This window comes from Pongo abelii, chromosome 12 (assembly GCF_028885655.2).
Source record: "Pongo abelii isolate AG06213 chromosome 12, NHGRI_mPonAbe1-v2.0_pri, whole genome shotgun sequence".
Lineage (NCBI taxonomy): Eukaryota > Metazoa > Chordata > Mammalia > Primates > Hominidae > Pongo > Pongo abelii.
The window spans coordinates 40,401,578-40,426,699 of record NC_071997.2 but is presented as its reverse complement, the minus strand read 5'-3'; the positions used below and the strand labels follow the sequence as shown (position 1 = coordinate 40,426,699).

At 37.6% G+C, this 25,122-nt stretch overlaps 1 protein-coding gene across 5 annotated transcripts in view; it reads left to right on the top strand.

The window, feature by feature from the left end:
* NPHP1 (nephrocystin 1) overlaps positions 1 to 25,122 on the top strand; it is an 83,779-nt gene that overhangs the window by 20,374 nt on the left and 38,283 nt on the right. For 2 of the 5 annotated variants that reach the window (XM_009236980.4, XM_009236982.4), the window contains 7 exons: positions 4,029 to 4,089; positions 5,165 to 5,289; positions 13,731 to 13,923; positions 15,176 to 15,277; positions 21,847 to 21,950; positions 22,272 to 22,314; positions 23,851 to 23,938. In XM_009236980.4, coding sequence (XP_009235255.1) covers positions 4,029 to 4,089; positions 5,165 to 5,289; positions 13,731 to 13,923; positions 15,176 to 15,277; positions 21,847 to 21,950; positions 22,272 to 22,314; positions 23,851 to 23,938 — 716 coding nt within the window. Of the gene's footprint in view, positions 1 to 622; positions 2,781 to 4,028; positions 4,090 to 5,164; positions 5,290 to 13,730; positions 13,924 to 15,175; positions 15,278 to 21,846; positions 21,951 to 22,271; positions 22,315 to 23,850; positions 23,939 to 25,122 lie in introns of those variants that run through there. The other 3 variants (XM_054547917.2, XM_054547916.2, XM_002811762.5) reach the window with 3 other exon arrangements.

Below are 25,122 nucleotides of genomic sequence, written 5' to 3'. Positions count from 1 at the left end.
GGTATTAAAGTCTCCCACTATTATTGTATGGGAGTCCAAGTCACTTTGAAAATCATAAGAACTTGCTGTATGAATCTGGGTTGCCGAGACCAACTTGGTCATGGAGACCCTAACCCAGCGGCGCTAGAGGAATTAAAGACACACACACAGAAATATAGTGTGTGGAGTGGGAAATCAGGGGTCTCACAGCTTTCAGAGCTGAGAGCCTTGAACAGAGATTTACCCACATATTTATTGACAGCAAGCCAGTGATAAGCATTGTTTCTATAGATTATAGATTTACTGAAAGTATTCCTTACGGGAAATAAAGGGATGGGCTGAAATAAAGGGATGGTTCTGGCTAGTTAGCTGCAACAGGAACATGTCCTTAAGGCACAGATCGCTCATGCTGTTGTTTGTGGTTCAGGAACGCCTTTAAGCAGTTTTCCGCCCTGGGTGGGCCAGGTGTTCCTTGCCCTCATTCTGGTAAACCCACAACCTTCACCATGGGCATCATGGCCATCATGAACATGTCACAGTGCTGCAGAGATTTTGTTTATGGCCAGTTTTGGGGCCAGTTTATGGCCAGATTTGGGGGTCTCTTCCCAACATGGGTGCTCTTTTTTTGGGTGCATATATATTTAGGATAGTTAGCTCTTCTTGTTGAATTGAAACTTTTACCATTGTGTAATGCGCTTCTTTGTCTTTTTTTTATCTTTATTGGTTTAAAGTCTGTTTTGTCAGAAGCTAGAATTACAACCCCTGCTTTTTTCTGTTTTCCATTTGCTTGGTAAATTTTCCTCCATCCATTTATTTTGAACCTATGTGTGTCTTTGCAAATGAGGTGGATCTCTTGAAGACAGCATACCGATAGATCTTGGCTCTTTATCCAGCTTGCCATTCTGTGTCTTTTTAATTGGGGCATTTAACCTACTTACATTTAAGGTTAGTATTGTTTTGTGTGAATTCTATCCTATCATCATTATGCTAGCTGGTTATTTTGCAGATTTGTTTATGTGGTTGCTTCATAGTGTCACTGGTCTGTGTACTTCAGTGTGTTTTTATAGTGGGTGGTATCAATTTCTCCTTTGCATATTTAGTCCTTCGTTCAGGAGCTCTTGCAAGGCAGGCCTGGTGGTTACAAATTCCCTAAGCATTTGCTTGGTCTGAAAAGGATCTTTTTTCTCCTTCACGTATGAAGCTTAGTTTGGCCGGATATGAAATTCTGGGTTGGAAATTTCTTTTCTTTAAGAATGATGAATATTGGTCCCCAGTCTCTGCTGGCTTGTAGGGTTTGGCTTTCCACTGAGAGGTGTGCTGTTAGTCTGATGAGCTTCCTTTTGTAGGTGACCTGGCCTTTCTCTCTGGCTGCCTTTAACTTTTTTTTTTTCATTTTGACCTTGAAGAATCTGATGATTATGTGTGTTGGGGTTGATATTCTCATGGAGTACCTTACTGAGGTTCTCTGGATTTCCTGAATTTGAATGTTGGCTTGTCTTGCTAGGTTGGGGGAGTTCTTCTGTATGATATTCTAAAGTATGTTTTTCAACGTGGTTCCATTTTTCCTGTCTTTTTTAGGTACCCCAGTCAGTCATAGGTTTGGTCTCTATACATAATCCCATATTTCTCTAAGGTTTTGTTCATTCATTTTCATTCTTTTTTCCCTATTCTTGTCTGCCTGTCTTAATTCAGAAACATAATCTTCAAGCTCTGAGATTCTTTCCTCTGCCTTGTCTATTCTGCTATTGATACTTGTGATTGCATTATAAAGTTCTTGTGTTTTTTAGCTCCATCAGGTCAGTTATGTTCCTCTCTTAATTGGCTGTTCTGGCTATCAGCTCCTGTATTGGTTTATCATTATTCTTAGCTTCTTTGCAGTAGGTTTCAACATGCTCCTTTAACTCAACAAAGTTTTTTATTACCCACTTTCTGAAGCCTCCTTCTGTAAGTTCAGCCATCTCAGCATCATCCCACTTCTGTGCCCCTGCTGGAGTGGTGTTGTGGTCATTTGGAGCAGAAGAGGCACTCTGGCTTTTTGAGTTTTCAGTGTTTTGTGTTGATTCTTTCTCATCTTTGTGGGCTTATTTGCCTTTGATCTTTGAGGTTGCTGACCTTTAAATAGGATTTTTATTGGGTTTTTATTGTTGTTGTTGTTGTTTTCTGTTTGTTTTTCTTTTAACAGTCAGGACACTCTACTGTAGTGTTGCTGTGGTTTGCTGTACTCCAGACCCTAATTGCCTCAGTTTTTCCCATACCTGGAAGTATCACCAGTGAAGGCTGCAAAACAGCAAATATGGCAGCCAGCTCCTTCCTCTGGAAGCTCTGTCCCAGGAGAGTACTGATTTGTTGCCAGCCCAAACGCAGTTTGTAGGAGGTAGCTGGAAACCCCTTTTGGGAGGTCTCACCCAGTCAGGTGGAATGGGATTACAGACCCACTTAAAGAAGCAGTCTGGCTGCTTTTTGGTAGAGCACATATGATGCATTAGGAGGGGACTCTTTCTTGTCTGGACCATTTGTATTCTCCAAAGCCAGCAGGCTAGAATGGCTAAGTCTACTGAACCCCAGAGATAGCAGCTACCCCTGCCCCGGTAACTCGGAACTGCCTCAGGAACATTCCAGACTGCTTTGGTTGGCTGGCTGGAATTCCAAGCCAGTGGGTCTTAACTTGTGAGTTGCCATGGAAGTGGGGGCCATGGAGGTGGGGCCCATGGAACAATGCTGCTTGGCTCCCTGGATTCAGCTCCCTTTCTGGGAATATATACAGATGGATATCCCCCCTTGCTGGGGATCCTGGGGCCAGAGTATGTAAAATTCCTGGGTCACTGTATGTGCCTGAGCAGCTGCTCTGCCTAGACACCACACAGTTCTGTGTATTGGACCCAAGGCCCTGGGGTCATGAACTCAGGAGATCTCCTGATCTGTGGGTTGCAGAGATCCATGGGAGAAGCATGGTTTTCTGGGCAGGGTTGCATGGTCACTCACTGCTTCTCTTGGTTGGGGATGGGGGTTCCTTTGGCTCCATGCCACTCCCAGGTTGGCTCTTGTTCCCCTTGTTCCCTGGCTTTTCTACATTCTCATGGGTCAAGTTGTTTGCCCTGTCAGTCCCAATGTGAGAACCTGGATATTTCAGTTTAAAGTGCTGAATTCACTTGCGCTTCTTCATTCCTCTCAGTGAGTGCCACAGATCACAGCTGCTTCTAATCGGCCATCGTGGATCAATGTTTTTATTCCCTTTTTCACTGCTTATTTCATTTCACTCACATCTATAAGCCAAAAAAAAAAAAAAAAAAAAAAAAAAAGGCTCAAATGGCATAAAAAAGTGACTTTTGTAGGTTATTGTTTGGTAAAGCATTTGAATTAAAAAAAGTCTCATCATGAGCTGTAGCTCATATTTGGTCATTTTTTGTACTTCTCATTTGGGTATCTAAGACTTAATGCTGAATTGAGGCATCTATGGAATAAATAAAACTCTGGACCTGTCTGGACAAGCCAAGCTCAAAGCAGGAGTGTGCTGTGGTGGGAATAGGCCAACTGTGGAATCCTAAACTGCTTCATATTGTTGCTGTACCATTGAGCAGCTATGTGGACTTGGACACTTTTTAGAACTTCTCTTTCTTTAAGTGGAGTGAAGGTTGTTATGAGGCTTAAATGAGGTAATGCTTGTAAACTGCTTAACATGGTTGGCACACAATAAACTTTAGGTACTATTATCAGTTTTGTCTCTGAGGCTAGTTCCTAGGTTTATGGAGTTGTAGAGCTGGAGAAGCATTTTAAATTCCAGCGTTCTTCCTTATTTTGGAGAGAGGAAACTGATGCCCAGAGACACTGAAGGTTTCTGAGGCTTGGTTATCATGTCTATGTGTTTTACAGCTTGGCTATGAGGATCATCTGAGCTAATAGGTGGAAAAGCATTTATATGTCAGTTTTTTAGCATTGTTCATACAGTGGCTAATTGCCTTGCCTGCTCAATGACTGAATGATTTTATAAAATAGCTTTCTGGTTCTGACAATAGAAAAATCAATATATTTTCTTTTTTTTCTTAATTTAGATGTATCCAGTTAAAGCAGGCAATAGATGAAAATAAAAATGCTCTTCAAAAATTAAGCAAAGTAAGTATTGAGGTTAATCACATTATTAAAACATCTCTTCCTATACAAGTATTTTTATTAAGTGGAAGTTAATTCAAGTTGGTAAGTTCCTGGGTTTACATTAGTGATATAGTCTAACTGCAGCCAGTGCTGGCTTGCCGAACAGGCTTGCTAAGTCTGTGCTTGGGAGCAAAGCAAAATCCAGGGCTCCAACTACCGAAACATGTTCAGCTTTGATGAACTCACCTGCTATTAAGGATTCAGACAATCCTGGAAGGAGCTATTTTTATTTTTGCATTTTGTGAGTTGTTTTACAGTTTAGAATTATTTTTATTTTAATTTCTTTGTGGGGAAATAATGCGTAATCTGGCCCTGAGGGTAAGTGGTAAAGAAGCTTCTTGTATCAAATGGCAGCTCTGATATCAATGTCTCTGCAGAAACAGGAGGAACAGGAATTTAACCTTGACAATCCCTTCAGGATTTTTTTTTTTTTTCACATGAACCTTGGCTACAGCTAGATGTCCAGGCCCAGAGACTCATGGAGTCTTTAAAGTGGAAGGCACCTGAAAGTCAGCTCTCCAGCTGTATATTACTCCCCTTTACTGCATCTGAGATATGTGGTCACTGACGAGCTCATCCAAATTTCTCCAGTGACACAAAACTTTTCAACTTAGACTGTTTGAAAACCTAATTATTCCTGTTTCACAGGTGAGGAAATTGAAGCTCTCAGTGGTGAAGCAGCCATGCCTCTTCTGTCAATAAGTGACAGAACTTGGGATTGGTGCCTGTCTTATTGACCTTAAAGCTGATCTTCTGTCAGAACATATCTCTTACTGACTATGGAAGGTCTGTAATACTTAGCAAGAAAATAAAACAAAAACCTAAAACAAGTGGTATAATTTTATTTTTTCATTTGGTTTGCATTCCAACACAATCACCTGTTTCTTTTAAATCTAATTTATTTCCCTAAGATAGGTGTAACGTCACACTGATATTTACTTTGTTATATAGCACTTATTGGAATTTTTTGTTGTTCTTTTGAAATTAGGAAACTGAAATTAATTTTTTAGTGAAATAGTCCTATATTCTCTCATAGGCGGATGAATCTGCACCTGTTGCAAACTACAATCAGAGAAAAGAAGAGGAGCATACTCTTTTGGACAAGCTTACCCAACAACTGCAGGGCCTTGCTGTGACAATAAGCAGAGAAAATATAACTGAGTATGCTTCCTTTCTACCTTTCTTTTTTCTTTTTTAAAGATATATCACCAATAGCTTTAATGTTTAACTCAAAGACATATAGCAGTATAGATATAAACAAATGACACTAACAATAGAATCAGTCAACATTTATTTATTGTGTATAATAGAAGGTGTTAGATCCCATGAGAGATGCAAAGAAGTATAAGTCATAGTCTCTGCCCTCAGGCAATTTATAATTTAGTTGAAACAAAACAGAGATCTGAAAAGCTAAATGAACAAATGTTAGAAAATAAAGATGATATATTTAATGTCAATGTTGATGTGTAAAAGGGAAATGATTTGGAATGTCTACTTGCATTGTTCTCCCTTTCATAAACATTCTTTAAAAATTTGAAGCAAAGACTGAGTGTGGTGGCTCATACCTATAATCCCAGCATTTTGGAAGGCTTAGGCAGGAGGATCACTTGAGGCCAGGAGTTCAAGACCAGCCTGGGCAATATAGTGGACCCCATCTCTATAAAAAAAACCCAGATTAGTCAGGCTTGGTGGCATGTACCTATAGTCCCAGCTACTTGGGAGGCTGAGGCAAGGAGGATTGCTTGAGCCCAGAAGTTCCAGGCTGCAGTGAGCTATAATCACCTCAGTGTACTCCAGCCTGGGCAACGGAGTGAGACACTGTCTCTATTAAAAAAAAAAAAAAAATTGAAGCAGGGACATGCATTGTTTTTCTGCCAGAGTGTATGTTAATAATAGCTTCTGAAAGTTGTAAAGAAGACTTACATATACAAGTTGAGTATTCCTTATCTGAAATGCTTGGGATCAGAAGTATCTTCAGTTTTGGATTGTTTTGGATTTTGGAATACTTGCATTGTACTTACTGGTTGAGCATCCCTAATCTGGAAATCTACATTTTGAAAGACTCCAATGAGCATTTCCTTTGAGTATTATTTTGATGCTCCAAAAGTTTCAGATTTAGGAGTATTTCAGATTTTGGATTTTCTGATTATGGATACCCAACCTGTAGGAACAAACCCAATTTGTGGGAAGCAAAAGAAAAAAATAGTTATTCAGACTATTTCAGTGTTGTTCTCCAACCTTTGTACTGTATCCTGGGAAAAAATGTTGAAGGTGGTAGATGCAAGGATCTAGAATTTCCACCGATTCTTAGTACTGAGAATGGCAGAGTAGTTGGTATTGGACTTACCTTCCCACCATAAATGACTATAAAGTCTGGACAAAATATACAAAGCATCTGTTTGAAGCCATTGAGCATCTACCAAGCAGGGTTGATATTCTTGATATAGGGAGACACATGAAGCGAATCCTACATTCACCTAGACCTTTTCCCTGGGAATAATTTATGAGCTGTGGTGGAGGAAGGTAGATTCCAAGCAGGGAATACTAGTCTTACTCGACTGAGGAGACAGAGATCACACTTTGGAGCTGCCCAGTTCACTGAGAGTTGTGGAGCAAGGTGCCATACAGAGAAGGGAGCTGCAGAGAAACAACTCCAGCAATCTGAAAGGTCTCCTGGGCTGTATAGGGCATGATGCCTGCAAGGCCTGGCAGAAAGTACCTGCTGGGAGACTGAGAGCTTAATGGATTCTGGAAATCATATAGTCCTGGAAAAACACTGGAGTTTGTACCTAGTTTTAGTAGAGAGACTTGGGAAATGTTTCAGGCATTTAGTAGACGACACAGAAGGCCCAGGCCCTAGGAGTAAAGAAAACACCCTGAGAGTAACAACCACGATCTAGGAATAAAGACAAAGCTGAAGTAGTTCTTCTCTAAAAGAACATAAAAGCAGACCTTATCAGGAACAAGATAATTTAACTGTGTAACATTAAAATAATTTAAAATTTCTTAGAGGAATAAAACATAATCCACAGTCTGTAAGTGTGTCGTGTAATGTGTCCATCACAGCAACCAGTATAAAAAAAATCAGAAATGAAAAAAAGCAGGGGAAAATACATGATCAATAAGTGACAAGATGGTCACTAAAAACAGACCCAGATATGATCTAGATATAGAGTTAGCTGACAAGGACTTCTAAATAAAATGATTAATATGGTAAAGAAAATAGAAGAAAAGATGAATGAAATGGGAAATGGGTGTATTTAATTCAAATATAGAAAAATCAAATGAACATTCTATAACTAAAAAATATAATATTTGATAAAGTAATGACTGAGAACTTCCAAAATCTGATTCAATGTATAGACTCAAAAATCTGGGAAATGTATTAAAATCAAGAGAATAAATAATCAGTAGCTCAGAGATGTGAGAATTAGCAAATAACCATAAAACAACAATTTTTAATATGTTAAATAATTTATAGGAAAAGATTGATAAGATGAATAGAGCGAAATCTTAAGCAGAGAAATGGGAACTAATAAAGACCAAAATGAAAATTCTGGAACTAAAAAAATACAATATGTGAAATAAAATTGCTGAGTGGTTTAATGGAAGATTGGATACAACAGAAGAAGGGATCAGTGAACCCAAAGACAGCTTAAAAGTTTTTCAAATTGATACACAAAAATAAAAAAATGCAAAGAACAAAACAGAATGTAAGAGAGAGGTGGGACACTGTTAAAAGTTATAACAGATTTGTAATTGAAGTCTCAGAATAAGAGAGAGAATGAAGCACAAGAAATATTTAAAGAGATAGTGACTAAAAACATTTAAAAATTATGATCTGAGAGAGATATCAATCCACTGATCCAAGAATCTCAGGGAACCCCAAACAGAATCAATATAAAGAAACCCACACACAGGTACATCAAACTACCGAAAACCAAAGATAAATAGGAAATCTTAAAAGCTGCCAAGGGAAAAAAGGAAACATGTAGAGACAAATGACAGAATTACAGTTGACATCTTATGAGAAAAAATACAGGTCAGAAGACAATGCAGTAACAGTAACATCTTGAAAACATTGAAAGAAGAAACCATCAACTCAGAATTCTGTATCCAGCAAAAGTATAACAAAGTAAAGTGAAATAAAGACATTTTCAGGCAAACAAAAGCTGAGAAAATTTGTCAACTGATCTGCAGTATAAGAAATGTTAAAGGAAGTTCTTCAGGCTAGCAGACAATGATCCCACAATGAAATTTGGATCTTCAAAAAGGATTGAAGAAGATGGGTACGTGGGTACATATAAAAGCCTATTTTTTTCTTTTCTATATGCCTTTAAAAGACACTCGATTATGTAAAGCAAAAGATATATTTGGGGATTTATAATATCCAATTGATTCTCATTATTTGCAGTAGTTATGTTCTATAAAGTTGCCAGGAACACTCGATTAGTAAATGCTAAACCATTGCTCCTGGGGAAATACAGACTTAAGACTCCTGTGAGCCTCTGGTCACAATGTTTTTGTCAACTGAGTAACATACAACCTTGTGTTACTGTTTAAAGACACCTTATTTCATATATTTTATTGATTCATTAACACTGAATTCACACCAACAGCACTATCACTCATGCATGAACAAGTCTTATCTAACACACTTATTTTCTCCAGAGGTACATTATAGCCTTCTTGTGCTTAGGAATACCACATGGCTCTTCAGCGCTATGTTTGGGAGCCATTTTAAACAACAAAATCACCAAAAAAGCACAAAAATGCAAAAACTGTGGCACTAAATAGACTGCAAAAAAGGGACACTTTCCTGTATGAGAGCTGAAAAAAAAAGGCAGGTATCACCGTGTTCAACTCCAGTTGGGAATGTGTATGCCAGACAACTCAAATTTTTTGCTGCTTTGTGTATGTCCACAAATGACCACAAAAGCACTGTGAGTATTAATTAAGAGGTTACAAATAAAGTTTAGTGAGCCAATGAATTCATAAATACAGAATCTGCATGTTACAAGAACTGACTATATGTAGAAGGAAAATGTGACAATAGCACAGCATAGCACAAAGGCTGGCAGGTAAATGGAATTATTTATCTTGAAGTTATTTTATCTTTGGTGAAATGTGATATTTAAATTAGACTATGGTAAGTTAGGGATGCATATTGTAATACCTAAAACAATGACTAACAAAATAATACAAAGAAGTGTAGCTTGTAAAAACAACACAATAAAATGGAATACTAAACGTGATTTGATTAACGCCAAAAAGGCAAGAAAGGAGAAATAAACAGATGAGACAAATGGAAACCAAATAGTAATGTGGTTTCAATGCAGCCATTTGGATAGTTACATTAAATGTAAATGGAGTAACACTCCAATTGCAACAAAGGTTGTCAGATTGAATTTTTTTAACCCAAATATATACTATTTAGAAGAGATACACTTTAGTATGCAGTTATAGAGAAAGTGAAAGTAAAGAACTGGAAAAAGGTATTCCATGTTCTACAACAAAGATATTATTTGTTCTATAACCAAAACAAAGGTGATATGGTTACAATAATATCAGATGTTTAAGGCTAAAAGTAATTTACTATTTAAGAAAGGACATTTCATAATGATAAAAGAAAGGGTTGATTCAGTAGGAAAAAAATCTTCCTAAATGAGTATGCATTTAATAACATGGGTTCAAATGTATAAAGCAAAAGTTGCCAGAACTAAAGCAGAGCTAGATAATTCACAATCCTTAACCACCTTGATCTAATTACATGTATAGTCAAGCCTTTCTTAGTGATAGGGATATGTTCTGAGAAATGAGTCATTAAGTGATTTCATCATTGTACAAACATCATAGAATGTACTTGCACAAACCTAGAAGGTGTAGGTTACCATACACTTGGGTTATATAGTTATAGTATAGCCTGTTGCTCCTAGGCTACAAACCTGTACAGCATATTACTGTGCTGAACACTGTACGCAATTGTAACACAATGGTGTAAGTATTTGTGTATCTAAACATATCCAAAAATAGGAAATGTACAGTAAAAATATGGTATTATATGTATGAGACCATCATTGTATATGTGGCCCATTGTTGACTGAAACATTGTTGTGCAGCACATGACTATATATGTGTAGAACACAGCACCCAAGTATGTATTATGTAAATACATATTATTTTCAGTGCATCTGTAGCATTAACCAAAATGAACCATATTGGACCATAAAGTAATTGTCACCAAATTTCAAAAGTTTGAAATTATGTAGAATATATATATATTTTCTTTGACGACTTGGAATGACATTAAAACCCAATGACAGAAAAATAATTAGAAATCACTGCATGTGGCCAGGTGTGCTGGCTCACGCCTGTGCTGATGCGGGCGAATCACGAGGTCAAGAGATAGAGACCATCTGGCCAACATGGTGAAACCCCATCTCTACTAAAAATACAAAAATGAGCTGGGCATGGTGGCGCACGCCTGTAGTCCCAGCTACTCGGGAGTCGGAGGCAGGAGAATCGCTTGAACCTGGGAGGTGGAGATTGCAGTGAGCCAAGATCGTACCACTGCACTCCAGCATGGTGACAGAATGAGACACCGTCTCACAAAAAAAAAAAAAAAAAAAAAAAGAAAAAGAAAAAGAAAAGAAATTACTACATGTTTGCAAATTGTCACACACTTCTATATAAACCGTGAGTCAAAGAAAATATAACAGTGGCAATTAGAAAATATTTGGAATGATAATAAAATGACTGGGTTGCAACCAGTGTAGTGCTTAAAGGGAAAATTTCTATCTTTTGTTTGTTTGTTTTGGAGACAGGGTCTCCATTACCCAGACTGGAGTATAGTGGTGCAATCTCGGCTCACTGCAACGTCCACCTCCCAGGCTCTAGTGATCCTCTCCACCTCCACCTCCCCGAGTAGCTGAGACTACAGGTGTGTGCCACCGCGCTTGGCTAATTTTTTAAATTTTTTGTAGAGGCAGGGTCTCACTATATTTCTCAGGCTGGTCTTGAACTCATGGGCTCATGCAATCCTCCCACCTCAGCCTCCCAAAGTTCTGGGATTACAGGTGTGAGCCGCCACACCTGGCCAGAAATTTATATCTTTAAATGTATAGTTTGAAAAAAAGTTGAAAATCAGTTACTAAAACATCCAACTTTAGGGGCCAGAAAAAGGACAACAAACCCAAGGAGAGCAGGAAGGAAATAATAAAAATAAAAGCAGAAAACAGTGAACAATAAACAGACATACAGGAGGCAATATCAACAAAGCCAAACTGGTTTTTGGAAAATTAATTAAATGGATAAACTGCTGGCATTACTGATCAAGAAAAGAGAGAGAGAAAAAAACAAATCAATACAGATTCTACAAGCATTAAAAAGATACTATGAAAAGACTATGAACAACTTATGTGAATAAGTTTGAAATTTAGGTAAAATTAGTTTCTTTAAAAAGAAAATGTACTAAAATTGACACAAGATGAATAGAAAATCTTAAAAGTTCTACTAAAATATCTACTAAAGAAGTTGAATCTGTAATTAAAAGCCTTTCCACAGATTAAACTCTCAGATGGCTTTACTGGTGAATTTATTGTAAACATTTAAGAAAGAAATAGTGCCAATATTACAAAATCATTCCAGAGAACAGACAAAGAAGAAACACTTTCAAATCATTTTATAAGCTTTCAGTAACACTGATATCAAAACCTGACAAGAACACTAGAAGAAAATTGCAAGGCCCTCATGAACACATGCACAAACTCAGTATAAAATATTAACAAGTAAAATCTAGAGGCATTTCAAAGGGGTAATACATCATGACCAAGTGGAATTTGTTCCAGAATGTGAGGTTGGCTTAACATTAAAAAATCAATCACTGAAATTCACTACATTAATGAAGGGGAAAAACCGTATCAAGTTCACATTATTTTCGGCAACATTTTAGAATAATTGACCCATATAAAATATGTGCAAAATATCTCCTAAAGAAGGAAAGAGACACATTGAAAATCAATATGACATTTTATGGATTTTTTAGTCTTGTAGTATAAAAATGGTTGTTACATCCCTGTTTATGTTTTAGATCATTGTGGTATAAGAGTGTCCTACCATTATTTTAAACAAAGTTCAGCTAATATTCCTTTTATTCCAGAGAAAATCTTATATTTGACTAGTTTTATGGTTAATGATGTTCATTTGCATTAGTCTAAGTATTGTTTTCCCATTTTAAACATAAGCTTCTCTCATGTAAGCTTTAGGAGGGCAAATATCTTGGTTTTGTTCATTGTTATAGCCCAAGCACATAGTGTCTGTCACACAGTAGGTGCCCCCCAAAATTTAAACTTTGCTGAATGTTGAATGAATAAATAAAAGTCAGAAGGATTTAGTGACGTGCCCAAGCTAACGTTACTTTGGCATTTCTCTCTTCCTTACCCTCGGATTCACCTCCTTTCTCTTCATCCCTATGCTGTTTTCTTAGTTCATAGTGTTGTCACTTCTCACTTTCAACAGCCACCCTCAGCTTTAGCCCTTCTTCTAATCTGTTCCCCACATTATACCTTTGTCTCCTTTCTAAAGTGGGAATCATATCATGTCCTTCCCCTACTCATTTTCAGGGATGACTTTAAAGGTAAAGCTCACCTGGGCTACATGCTGCATACCTCTTTTCAGCCTCAACTCTCACTCATTTTCCTCAAGCCTTGCCCTACCATTCATGAGCTACTTGATATTTCCTAATCTCAAATCTCCTTTCTCCTCTCCCTGCCCTTCCTTTCTACTCCCATTTTACCTGATGAATTCCATATCATCTCTCAAGACCTAATTATAGCCTTTTCTGATTCCCATTCCTGCAACCTGGGTTAGGTGTCCCTCTTGTGTGATTGATTTCTTAGTATCCTGTGTATACCTCTACTCTAGTACCTATTGCACTATTTTATAATTCTCCATTTTCTAGACTGTGTCATTGCAAGCTCCTTGAGGATGGGGAATCATGTCTGGTTTACCTTTGTGTCCACTGTGTATCTCTCTGACACGGAACTTGACCTACAGCATCAGTATCATCATCATAACTGACTTTTATGGAAAGCTTGCTATGGGCAAGCACTGTTGTAAACGCTTTGCAAGTAGTAACTCATCTTAATCCTCATGACAATCTTAGAAGGCAGGTTCTATTATTATCTCCACTTTACCAATGAGAAATGAAGAGCTTAAAAGAAGCCTACTCAAGGTCACCCAGCAAAGAGGGAATAGAGCCAGAATTTAAATTTAGCAGAGCCTATGCTCTAAGTACTTCATAATAATGCTTCAACAGCATTTTCTGAATGGATGAATCCAAGACTTGAATTCAGAGTCTCCTGGCCTCAAGTCCAGTGATGCTCTGCCATCTCACATACATGACTCAACTCCGTCTCCATCTCAGTCTCTCCAGGCCCACCATCTTAGCTAGATGGTAGAAACTGTTAATTGTATTTTCCCTTATTTCTTTTATTTGCCAGCTCCAAATATGGGATATTCATGTATATATAGAAGTTACACTCATAGCTGGTCTGTTCTTGTATATTATTTCAAGTAGTCCTACTCAGAAACACTTTTTGTAGAGTTGGGGCACCTACTGAAGAAGAGGAAGAAAGTGAAAGTGAAGATAGTGAAGACAGTGGTGAGGAGGAAGAAGATGCAGAGGAGGAAGAGGAAGAGAAAGAGGAAAATGAATCTCACAAACAGTCAACCAGTGAAGAATACATCGCTGTTGGAGATTTTACTGCTCAGCAAGTTGGAGATCTTACATTTAAGGTAGGTAGAATAAGACTGAAACCTAACCTAAGGGTCGATGTCCATACCTAACAGAATAAGAAAACTCTGCATGTACACCTGTATTACAGATTCTTAAAATGAAGTTTTTTAACAATCTATTTAAATAAGTAATAATTATGATTTACAAGCAGTAGTAATATGAGATTGTGTTACTAAAGTTACCTCTTCTAGAGATTTTTGAAAGTAGCTTTAATGTTGAGAATTCTTAATTTAGGGGTAAAATTTTATAATTTATTATTGAATGTCATGTATAAATTCATTCAAGTGAGTTAGGCAATGTCCATAGGTGGAGGTAGAAGGGAGCACTTCCTGCCGTTTTGTAGCAGTCTTTCCTGTTAGCTTAGATATGAGAGGGACTTACATCCATGCTTGCTTGGCCTGGGCATAAATAAGTGGCAGGTGGGACGGAACAATAAAGTTGTGATTTTTAAAGTTGTGATTTTGAGCCTGTGTTTTCTGCTAGAGAAATGGGCCAAAGAAATTTAAGTGAATATATGAATTTTAGCTCTTATATTAAACTTCAAAGTTTAGTAACTGATTAATAATAAAATACATAAGCGTATTATGCAAATAATTATGTGGTTTAATTTATAGATTTTTTTTTCAAATTCTCCTGGAAAATGGCATCAATATTAGACAATAATGTATATTTTAATAAAGTGTTTGCTTTTGTAGTGTCCTTAGTGGTGGAAATGCTTTTGTCTTCAAAGGTGAATTTTATTTTTATAAATGAGTGAGTGTTATTCAAAACATATCTGGTGAATTAAGTGGGTAATTGTATTCAGTAAATACTATTTTTGCTCAAAAATAGGGTTTAACTTTAATGGAATTGATATTCTTTGGGAATTTATATGCTGCTTCTGAAAGACACTTTTCCAGAGATATTAAAACATTCAAAAATATTTTATGCAGTAATTGAATTTTTGGAATAAGTATGGGGCCTTAAAAATGATTGTGAAAAATGGTTTCCATTTGCATAAATGACTCAAGTGTATGTTAGGTAACCAAAAGGAATGATTCATTAAACTATGTCACATTTATGGTTTTAGGTGAGTTAGGCAGAATACATAGGGGTTGGGTGATAGGGAAGCTTTTGATAAACCTTAGGATAAATATTGGATTAAAGAAAGATTTTGCCTTTTTTTCCACACATATTTTGAATCATTGGTAATGATATATACTCATGATGACTGAATTTTATTTAAAATGGTTTACTTTGTTTTGCTTTAAGAAAGGGGAAATTCTCCTTGTAATTGAAAAAAAACCTGATGGTTGGTGGATAGCTAAGGATGCCAAAGGAAATGAAGGTCTTGTTCCCAGAACCTACCTAGAGGTTAGTCTTGGTTTATGCTTTCCTTTTCTAAGACTTTTTTTTTTTTTCGCTTTTAATAAAACATTTAGCTGTGTTCTTTTGTCAGTTGACCAGTGAATGACTTGAGATATAGAATTTGCTTTAATTTTGGAGGGACAGGACCTGGGAAAAACATTGAGTATTAATGGTCCTGGGACCTGTGAAGTGCTCTTATGCATGTGAGCCCTGGAACATGATCTCACAGTGAGGGGATGCTTTGTGGATTAATGCTGATCCTAACAAATAATAGGTGTCTATTGTTTATTGTAAAACATAACTGCAGTTAACTTTGTGTTAACTTCCACAAATATGTGATCCCCTTACTAAAATGTGAACATACTATGCATGTGTGTTTGTAGCTTATATTTTCTTATTTCATAAAATAACTTGGTCATTTTCTGTGCCAAGATATATAGATTTCTGTCTGGATCAGCACTGTCCAATAGAACTGTGATGCAAACCACACATGTAATTTAAATTTTTCAGTAGCCACATTGAGATATCTTTTTGCTGATGCCACTTCTGACACCAAGTATGTGGTTTTTCTGTGTCACCAAATATGTGTTACTACATCAGTTCTTCTACACCAACCAGTGTCAGCAATTCGATTCTGATGCTAATGCCTGGAGCTAGCACAGACCCCACAGGTTAAAGGCTCAGTCCCACAAGACTGCTGCCCACTTCCGTTGCCAGTCACAAGTCCCAAGAGCCACCCATCCTACTGACTGACTACCTATACATTCACGAGTTCCCATACTGTCACCTCAGGGGTTCAGTAATTTACTAGAATGAGTCACAGAACTCAGGAAAACACTTTCCTTGCATTTACCAGTTTATTATAAAGGATACAACTCAGGAACAGCCATAGAGTGAGGTATTGGTTGGGGGTGGCTGGCATGCACTCTCTGGACCTTCCACCTTCCCAGCACCTCCCTGTGTTCACCATCCTGGAAGTTCCTGGAACCCCATCATTTAGGGGTTTTTCTGAAGGTTTCATTAGCCGTGTTAACTAAATCATTAGCAATTGGTGATTAACTCAGTCTCCAGCTCCTCTCCCCTCTTTGAAGGTTGGAGTGTGGGGCTGAAAGTTCTAACCTCTAATACCTGGGTTGGTTTTTCTGGTAACCTGTCCCCTTCCTGAAGCTGTTTAGATGCCCACCTAGAGTTACCTCATTAGCATAAACTCAGGAGTGACTGAAGGGGACTCTTGATGAGTAAGAAAACGTACTCCTATCATTCAGGAAATTCCAAGGGTTTCAGGAGCTCTGTGCCGGGAACCAGTGACAAAGAACAAACACATATTTTTCATTACACACATTTTTAAAAAGTAAAAAGAAACAGGTAGAATTATTTTTAATAATATATTTTATATTATCCAGTATATCAAAAATACTATTTTGACATATAATCAATATTTTAAAATATTGAGTCATTTTGCTTGTTTAACATTAAGTTCAAAATCCAATGTGTGTTTTACATTTACAGCACTTCTCAGTTTGGACTAATTTCAAGACATGTGGCCAAAGGGCTATTGTATTACATAGGGCAGGTCTAGATCATCTTTTTCAATGGCAGCAAGTCTTCTTTTTTTTTTTTTTTTTTTTTATTATTATTATTATTATTATTATTATTATACTTTAGGCTCTATGGTACATGTGCGCAACGTGCAGGTAAGTTACATATGTATACATGTGCCATGCTGGTGCGCTGCACCCACCAACTCGTCATCTAGCATTAGGTATATCTCCCAATGCTATCCCTCCCCCCTCCCCCCACCCCACAACAGTCCCTGAAGTCTGATGTTCCCCTTCCTGTGTCCATGTGTTTTCATTGTTCAGTTCCCACCTATGAGTGAGAATATGCGGTGTTTGGTTTTTTGTTCTTGTGATAGTTTACTGAGAATGATGATTTCCAATTTCATCCATGTCCCTACAAGGGACACGAACTCATCATTTTTTATGGCTGCATAGTATTCCATGGTGTATGTGTGCCACATTTTCTTAATCCACTCTTTCATTGTTGGACATTTGGGTTGGTTCCAAGTCTTTGCTATTGTGAATAATGCTGCAATAAACATACGTGTGCATGTGTCTTTATAGCAGCATGATTTATCGTCCTTTGGGTATATACCCAGTAATGGGATGGCTGGGTCAAATGGAATTTCTAGTTCTAGATCCCTGAGGAATCGCCACACTGACTTCCACAAGGGTTGAACTAGTTTACAGTCCCACCAACAGTGTGAAAGTGTTCCTATTTCTCCACATCCTCTCCAGCACCTGTTGTTTCCTGACTTTTTAATGATTGCCATTCTAACTGGTGTGAGATGGTATCTCATTGTGGTTTTGATTTGCATTTCTCTGATGGCCAGTGATGTTGAGCATTTTTTCATGTGTTTTTTGGCTGCATAAATGTCTTCTTTTGAGAAGTGTCTGTTCATGTCCTTCGCCCACTTTTTGATGGGGTTGTTTGTTTTTTTCTTGTAAATTTGTTGGAGTTCATTGTAGATTCTGGATATTAGCCCTTTGTCAGACGAGTAGGTTGCGAAAATTTTCTCCCATTTTGTAGGTTGCCTGTTCACTCTGATGGTAGTTTCCTTTGCTGTGCAGAAGCTCTTGAGTTTAATTAGATCCCATTTGTCAATTTTGGCTTTTGTTGCCATTTCTTTTGGTGTTTTAGACATGAAGTCCTTGCCCATGCCTATGTCCTGAATGGTAATGCCTAGGTTTTCTTCTAGGGTTTTTATGGTTTTAGGTCTAACATTTAAGTCTTTAATCCATCTTGAATTGATTTTTGTATAAGGTGTAAGGAAGGGATCCAGTTTCAGCTTTCTCCATATGGCTAGCCAGTTTTCCCAGCACCATTTATTAAATAGGGAATCCTTTCCCCATTTCTTGTTTTTGTCAGGTTTGTCAAAGATCAGATAGTTGTAGATATGTGGCATTATTTCTGACGGCTCTGTTCTGTTCCATTGATCTATATCTCTGTTTTGGTACCAGTACCATGCTGTTTTGGTTACTGTAGCCTTGTAGTATAGTTTGAAGTCAGGTAGTGTGATGCCTCCAGCTTTGTTCTTTTGGCTTACGATTGACTTGGCGATGCGGGCTCTTTTTTGGTTCCATATGAACTTTAAAGTAGTTTTTTCCAATTCTGTGAAGAAAGTCATTGGTAACTTGATGGGGATGGCATTGAATCTGTAAATTACCTTGGGAAGGATGGCCATTTTCATGATATTGATTCTTCCTACCCATGAGCATGGAATGTTCTTCCATTTGTTTGTATCCTCTTTTATTTCCTTGAGCAGTGGTTTGTAGTTCTCCTTGAAGAGGTCCTTCACATCCCTTGTAAGTTGGATTCCTAGGTATTTTATTCTCTTTGAAGCAATTGTGAATGGGAGTTCACTCATGATTTGGCTCTCTGTTTGTCTGTTATTGATGTATAAGAATGCTTGTGATTTTTGCACATTGATTTTGTATCCTGAGACTTTGCTGAAGTTGCTTATCAGCTTAAGGAGATTTTGGGCTGAGACAATGGGGTTTTCTAGATATACTATCATGTCATCTGCAAACAGGGACAATTTGACTTCCTCTTTTCCTGCTTGAATACCCTTGATTTCCTTCTCCTGCCTAATTGCCTTGGCCAGAACTTCCAACACTATGTTGAATAGAAGTGGTGAGAGAGGGCATCCCTGTCTTGTGCCAGTTTTCAAAGGGAATGCTTCCAGTTTTTGCCCATTCAGTATGATATTGGCTGTGGGTTTGTCATAAATAGCTCTTATTATTTTGAGATACGTCCCATCAATACCTAATTTATTGAGAGTTTTTAGCATGAAGGGTTGTTGAATTTTGTCAAAGGCCTTTTCTGCATCTATTGAGATAATCATGTGGTTTTTGTCTTTGGTTCTGTTTATATGCTGGATTACATTTATTGATTTGCGTATATTGAACCAGCCTTGCATCCCAGGGATGAAGCCCACTTGATCATGGTGGATAAGCTTTTTGATGTGCTGCTGGATTCTGTTTGCGAGTATTTTATTGAGGATTTTTGCATCAATGTTCATCAAGGATATTGGTCTAAAATTCTCTTTTTTTGTTGTGTCTCTGCCAGGCTTTGGTATCAGGATGATGTTGGCCTCATAAAATGAGTTAGGGAGGATTCCCTCTTTTTCTATTGATTGGAATAGTTTCAGAAGGAATGGTACCAGCTCCTCCTTGTACCTCTGGTGGAATTCGGCTGTGAACCCATCTGGTCCTGGACTTTTTTTGGTTGGTAAGCTATTGATTATTGCCACAATTTCAGCTCCTGTTATTGGTCTATTCAGAGATTCAACTTCTTCCTGGTTTAGTCTTGGGAGGGTGTATGTGTCCAGGAATTTATCCATTTCTTCTAGATTTTCTAGTTTATTTGCGTAGAGGTGCTTGTAATATTCTCTGATGGTAGTTTGTATTTCTGTGGGATTGGTGGTGATATCCCCTTTATCATTTTTTATTGCATCTATTTGATTCTTCTCTCTTTTTTTCTTTATTAGTCTTGCTAGCGGTCTATCAATTTTGTTGATCCTTTCAAAAAACCAGCTCCTGGATTCATTAATTTTTTGAAGGGTTTTATGTGTCTCTATTTCCTTCAGTTCTGCTCTGATTTTAGTTATTTCTTGCCTTCTGCTAGCTTTTGAATGTGTTTGCTCTTGCTTTTCTAGTTCTTTTAATTGTGATGTTAGGGTGTCAATTTTGGATCTTTCCTGCTTTCTCTTGTGGGCATTTAGTGCTATAAATTTCCCTCTACACACTGCTTTGAATGCATCCCAGAGATTCTGGTATGTTGTGTCTTGGTTCTCGTTGGTTTCAAAGAACATCTTTATTTCTGGCAGCAAGTCTTCTAATCTCATTTAGATGGTCATTTAAGTTGTTTCCAACCTATAATCACTATCGATTATGTTGCAAAGAACATGGGATTAGCATCCGCTGTCAGTTGCAAAAAGATCCCCCCACCAAAAGTAGCTTAAATAAGGTAGAAGTGTATTTCTCTCAAGCATAAAAGTGTGCAGAAAAGCAATCAAGAATTGGTTAAGATCCTATCCAGTATTTTATCCTGTTTCTGATGGGAGGCTGCTCTGCCTAGAGTTATCTCTTTAGTTTTAAGTCAGCTGCTGGATCTTTTAAGGATTCCAAGGAGCAAAAGGGGAAAGAAGTCAAAAGGCATAAGCTGCTGCCTTTTTAAGAAGGTTTCTTGGAAGTTACACAAAAAAACTTTCAACTGTTGCTCACTGACCAGCATTTAGTTCTCTGGCAACACTTAGCTGCAAGGAAGTCTTGGGAAATGTAATCTTTTAACTGGATCATTGTTAAATCAGGGATTTTGTTTGAAAGAGGAGGTGGGGAATAGGTGGTAGCCAGCCAGCAACTTGTGTTGTCATCAAGCCTGCGTGCATCTTTGCACACTTGCCCGATTATCCCCTTAGATAAATTCCTAGATGTTCATCACTGGTTCAAAGGGTTTATGCCTTTATATTTTGATTTATTTTTCCAATTTGCCTTTTAGAAAAGTTATGCCAATTTGTACTCCCACCTCTAACAATCAGAGAGTGCTGTTTCCTCACACAATTGCCAGTGATGGCTGTTAGCAATCTTTAAAATTTTTGCCAATGTGACCAGCAAAAAAAGTGTCATTAGTGGTTTAATGTGCATTTACTGTACTCCTAATGAGGTTAAGCATCATCTCATATGCTTTATGACCATTTGTGTATCTTCTTTGTGAATGGCACTTTCGGTTTTCTTTATTGATACAGAATATTTTATGTATTTGTGTGAGTGCTTTTTACTTGTATGGATTGTGTAATGATCAAGTCAGGGTATTTGAGATTTCCATCACCTTGAGTGCTTATCATTTTTATGTGTTGGTACCTTTTCAGTTCTTTTGGATATTTTTTTCTAAGGGATTTAAAAAACTCTTTCATTGATTTCTAAGAGCTTTTATAATATTTTAATAATCAGGATATTAATCCTTAGATATTTGTGTGAGCTATTTTCTTTTTTTCCCCTCAGGATATGCTTAAGTTATGTGTTAGATATTTTCTTTGTTGACTTTAGGTCATGTTTATTTCTTATGTAGCTAAATCTGTCAGTGTTTCCACTTATGATTTTTGATTTGTGTCATGATTGGAAAGGGCTTCCCCATCTCTAGATTATTTTCTTCTAATGCTTTTATATTTCTTTTATTTTTATCTTTACGTCTTTTCTTTTTTATTTAAGTAAATTCCATCTGGAATTTATTTTGATTAAACTTGCTGTCTATCTCAGTTCTTATTTTTCCAAATAGCGAAGTTATTAACCATGTGTTGAAAATTTATTTCCCACTGAGTTTTATATGCTCATCATATATACTAAATTCCCATCTATGCTCAAGATTTTCTGAAAGTACTGATGCTTTTGTTTTTTCTTTTTAAACAGAAAAGCATGTTTTTGTTTTTACTGGAGGGTTAGGTGGCAGTACTGGTATTTTTATTGGTTGTTTTTTGCATTAGTTAAAAAGCACTTCACATTTCAATGGTTTTTTAGCCTTATAGTGAAGAAGAAGAAGGCCAAGAATCAAGTGAAGAGGGCAGTGAAGAAGATGTAGAGGTGGTAGATGAAACAGCAGATGGAGCAGAAGTTAAGCAAAGGTACAAAAGTGGGAAAGGATGTCAAAGCAGGTTTAGGAAACATTTTATTTGTTTATTTTTACTATTATAACTAATTCAGTACTTTCTTGAAATGGAGACAGCTTGTACCTGGAGAGCTTTTCGTACTATTGTCTGCTTAAAGATCATTACTATTTTAATTTTGTAATTATTTTAAATACATTTAGTTCTACCTTGTTTTCATCTGGAAACTGTTAGGTTTTCAAAACTTACTGATGGTTATAAACTGTGATTAAAGAAGTTCCCTAATTGAGTGAATAGGCATAACCTGACCTGACTCACGTTGCTATTTTGTCTCCCAAGAACTGATTCCCACTGGAGTGCTGTTCAAAAAGCGATCTCAGAGGTGGGTATCTTCTGTCTTATTAATGATGTCTTGTTTTGTTACCTAATAGCTCTGATGCGAAACAGGATGGAGACTGTGGAAGATAGCAGTGGATCTGAAACAGGGTTCAGGGCATGGAATGTACAGAGCAGAGGATGTATATTTCTGGTTTCTAAGCCTGTGCTCCAAGTAACATTTCTCATTAGTTTTTTTTTTGTACAAAAAGAATAGATAATCTTATTCATGGTGTCACTTGAGGGCTTGGAAACATTCTCATTGATCCTGCTTTCCTATCATTTGAGTGGAAACAGATGTTAAATTTTAATTACTATTCGAAAAATCCTGAAAGGCTTTAATAAAAAGTAAGAAATCGGCCAGGCGTAGTGACTCATACTGGTAATCCCAACATTTTGGGAAGCTGAAGCAGGAGGATCACTTGAGGCCAGGAATTCAAGACCAGCTTAAGCAACACAGTGAGACCCTATCCTACAAAAAATAAGAAAAATTAGCCAGGTTTGATGGCTCATGCCTGTAGTCCCAGCTACTCGAGAGGCTGAGGTGGGAAGATTGCATGAGCTTGGGAAGTCAAGGCTGTAGTGAACTCTGATTGTGCCACTGCACTCCAGAGCATGAGTGACAGGGCAAGACTGTGTCTTAAAAAAAAAAAAGTAATTAATTAAATTTTTTTAAAGGAAGAAATGATCCATAATTCTGTCATTAAAAAAAAATTACAGGCCAGGCACAGTGGCTCACACCTGTAATCCCAGCACTTGGGAGGCCAAGGCAGGTGGATCACCTGGGGTCAAGAGTTCAAGACTAGCCTGGTCAACACAGCAAAACCTCACCTCGACTAAAAATACAAAAATTAACTGGGCATGTCTGTAGTCCCAGCTCCTGGGGAGGCTGAGGCAGGAGAATTGCTTGAACCTAGGAGGCGGAGGTTGCAGTGAGCTGAGAATACGCCACTGTACTCCAGCCTGGGCGACAGAGCTAGACTCCGTCTCACAAAACAAAAAAACTATTACATAGCCAAATGAAAATTCTCCTCCTCAAACTCATGAGTAATCACCATTAACAATTTAGTAAGTATCCTTCCTGACCTTTTTATTTATTTATTTGTTACTTATAAGTACATGCTTGTATGTGTGAGGGTGTGTGTCTATGAGTTGTGTGTATGTGTATACAAAAAAAATCCATTAATTCTTCAGTGCATATGATTTGCCAATAGACATTAACTTACCTGTGAAATGGAAGCGCAGGGTGGAGCAGGACAGGAGCAGGGACATTTTGATAAGGGTGTACTTGAAGCAGCTGCTACGGAACACACAGTTCTGCGCGCTGGGCACTGTATGGGGCTTAGGTCCTTAGGGGAGGCCAGGGTGCTGTGATGGCATCCTCTCAGGAATTTGGGGCCAAATCGTATTATTCTTCCACTAAAGTCTGTATGTTTATGTTTTTCTTTTTTGGGTTATAGTTACTCTAGTGATAAAGAGAAAGTATTATAGAGTTGCAGAAACATGACTGAAAACAAATCCATTTTGATGTTACTGTCTTCAGCAGATAAACACTGTTGATGTGTTAACCACGATGGGAGCTATTCCTGCAGGGTTCAGGCCTTCCACACTCTCACAGCTTCTGGAGGAAGGTAATGCGTGCCTATCAGCCAGTGCACTCTTTCAGCAAAGCAGTCAAGATCCACGTCTAATTTTTCTATCACAGGAAAAACACATTGTTGAAGATGTTGAATCTCACATCTCTTTGTGCTCATGTTTTCCTCATCTTTCCTATGACAGTGAGGAAAGATCCCTGATCCTATCAGAGGCCAGCCTGTTTACCAGTGCTCCGGGTTCCACCCCCTTTCTTTTTTTCAAAAATGTGACTCCTTTAATTTTCAGCCCTTTCCTGTGTCTTTAGCTGGCCCACCTTCCCCACACTGGTTCATTCCCTCATCTGTGCTATCAGCACACTTAATTCTCCCCACCTTTAAGGATCAGCCTCTTGAATCCTATCCCATTCTAGCGAAAACCTCCTTTTCTCTGATCTTCTTCCAAGCAAGACTTTTCCAAAGAATTATCTCCATTTGGAATTTTCATTTTCCTTACTCATTCTTGGCTTTCCCCATACTTGGCAACTTTTGTCTATAAGCTCATTTTAAAGAGGAATCATGCTGGGGAACAAGGGGTATCCTGTATACCCTGAGTTGTTGAGTTGTCATGGAAGGGCTGCTTTGAGGTTGCCTTTGCTGGGAAGATTCTTCCCAGTACTCCCTAAATTCCCATCTTTTCATCCTTCAGGTCTCAGGGTAAATTCTGCCTTCGCAGAGATGCCTTCCTTGAGTAATGTGGGTTTCCCTTACTCCCATTCATGTGAACACCCTTTATAGCTCTACGTCCCCTAATAATTACTTTATTTATTTGCTTGTCTACTTATTTTCTAAAAAAAATTTTCCTCCCATTCAACTGTAAACTATGGAGGGCAGGGGACATATCTCTGATTTATCTTTGTATTTCTAGAAACTGGTGTAGTATCTGGCAAGAGTAGAAACTCAAAAATTATTTCTTGAATGGATAAATGATGTTGTTATAAGTATTATTCATGACTGAAGCATGGAAGAAGAGCATAAAATGCTTTTGTGTTAAGTAAGACTAACGACTATGTGTTTTTTCTGAAGTCTCCAAAAAGTGCTCACAAATTTCTGCATTTTACAAAAATATTTGAGTGAATCATTGTCATCATGGGGCATATTATTGGCCTAAAATTCTTTCTTAAATGTGCTTTAAGATGATCTTTTATGTGTTTGTAAGTTTTGTACTGCTGTTTTTATCCATA